Genomic DNA, 1,976 nt, shown 5'->3' with positions numbered 1-1,976 from the left:
ATCTGGGGTTCTGGGAGCCGGGGCTGCGTGTCCGTGTGCCGGTGGGAGCTGGCGTGGAGGGCATCATCCAAGTCTAGGGATGATGCCCCCCTCAGATGGGTGCAACCGGGCACCCCAAAGCTTTTGCCGTGGTTTCTGTGCCTCTGCTTTGCCCCCACAGCCTCAGGCAGACCCTGAAGAGGCTGAACACAGTGGCTCAGCTGCCTTTCCTGGACCCCAGAGCAGGCAGGCGCTGCCTGCACATCCCAAGCATGGACCACCCCCCGCTACAGCCCACCCGTCCCGAGCTGCTCATGCCCGTGGTGCTCCTGCCACGTGTGTGCTCACCACCACCGTTGCCTGGGCACTACAGCCAATCCACCCGGTGGGACATGGGACAAGGGATGGCTCTTCTCCATTGGACTTGTGGCATCACCGGGGCTTTGTATAAAAGCATCATGGGGGTCCCACCAGACTCTCATGGGCACCCTGTTGCCTGCTGCTCTGCCCCCCGAGCTGGGGGCAATGCTGGCAGCTGGTACATCCCAGCTGAGGTGTGCGGGCAGCGTACAGGCAGCTTTCGGACACACGGCGAAGCCATTGCCCGGGCATGGCCGGCAGGCTGGGGGGAGCCGGGGGGGCCGGGGACACCCACCCCAGCTCTGGGCTGCGAGCAGGGGGTTGGGAAAGGCGTGTGTTTCCCTTTAAGAGGCAGGCCCTGGAGCTGCTTCCTCTCAGCCCTGCAAGAGCCCTAAACACAGTGCATCTGCCTGCAGCCTGCCTGAACGCCTGCCTGCACGCCTGCCTGCACCCAGCGTGAGTAGGGCTTGGCCCCGGAGCCGGTGGCTATGGGAGGGCTGGCACCCCGGGGTGGCGGGCACCCCGCTTGCCGTGGAGGGCAGGGAGGGATGGCATGGCCATGGAGGATGCCGGGCATCCCCGCGGAATGTGCCAGGCATCGCTACGGTGGGTGCTGCAGCACGATGCTCACCGGCGTTGCGGTTGAGGATGCCCAGTCCCCCCAGTATGTCACCGCAGTGCTGGGCTCCGGGGGGGGGTGGCTAGGCACTGGGGTTACAGGGGGGAGGCAGGGCTGGTGTCCCCCAAACTGAGATGTGAGGGTGCCGGTGCCTCAAGCCCGCTCTGCCACGCGTGGGCAGCACGTGGCGGTGTGCCTGCTGGGCGCCGGTGCCTGCAGCGCCCCGCACCGCTGCCACCGGGCTCCCAGGGTGGCACTGGCCGTCGAGTGGGTGTACCTCGCGCCCTCCATGCCGGAGACCTCGGTGGGTGGCAAGAGTGGGCTGCACCCCATGAGAAGGTGAGCAGTGGCACCGACCACAGGGGAGAGCCCGGGAGCGAGCAACCCATGGTGAGAGCAGCCCGTTGTGTGCCCCGGTCCCCAGAGACCACCGCCGTACCTGGTATTGGATCCTGCTGGGGGTCAGCACCCGCTCTCCCACAGGACCTTGTCCTGGGGCATCTTCGCAGGCACTCGTAAGCCTTGTCTAAGCAGCGGGCATGGATGTCAGATCCCTCCCAAGCTTGGAGAGGGGCTGCCGGAGGCTTCCCGGCTTCTGGGCCCCCTCTGCCGGCTCCGGGAAAGTTCGCAAGCCGGCAAATCCTGCTGCGAGCCGCCTTGGGTGAGCCCCATGCAGGGCACCTTTGGGTGCTGGGGGCACCCAGAGCTGAGGGGTCTCCAGTGCCGTGGGGCAGCTGGGCTTCCCCCCACCCAGGAAACGTGGTTTGGGAGTGAAACGTGTTGCATGGGGTCAACGCCAGCAGCATCAGCGGTGCAAAGCGGCAGTCCCGGATCGGAGCTGGGGGTCCTCAGGCAGACCGGCTGGGTGCCGCCGAGCTTTGTCCGGTGCTGGGGCAGCGGAGGCAGCCCCGAGCTCTCTCCTCCCTTCCTCCCTTCCTCGGCTGGGTTGCATGCTCGGCTGCCTCTGTAAACCGAGCTTGAGGCTTACACCGGGGGGTGCCCCACCCTCTCCCCCCGC

General features: G+C 67.1%; 1 protein-coding gene across 1 annotated transcript in view; it reads left to right on the top strand.

Moving 5' to 3' along the window:
* The window catches only part of HAPLN3 (hyaluronan and proteoglycan link protein 3), a 7,327-nt gene that overhangs the window by 1,683 nt on the left and 3,668 nt on the right, over nt 1-1,976 (top strand). Inside the window, 2 exon segments of the mRNA XM_009887685.1 lie at nt 1,140-1,297; nt 1,442-1,473. Of these exon segments, the coding sequence (XP_009885987.1) occupies nt 1,140-1,297; nt 1,442-1,473 (190 nt within the window).

The sequence above is a fragment of the Charadrius vociferus genome, unplaced genomic scaffold, assembly GCF_000708025.1.
Source record: "Charadrius vociferus isolate BGI_N301 unplaced genomic scaffold, ASM70802v2 scaffold190, whole genome shotgun sequence".
NCBI lineage: Eukaryota > Metazoa > Chordata > Aves > Charadriiformes > Charadriidae > Charadrius > Charadrius vociferus.
This window is presented reverse-complemented; position numbering and strand designations above follow the sequence as displayed.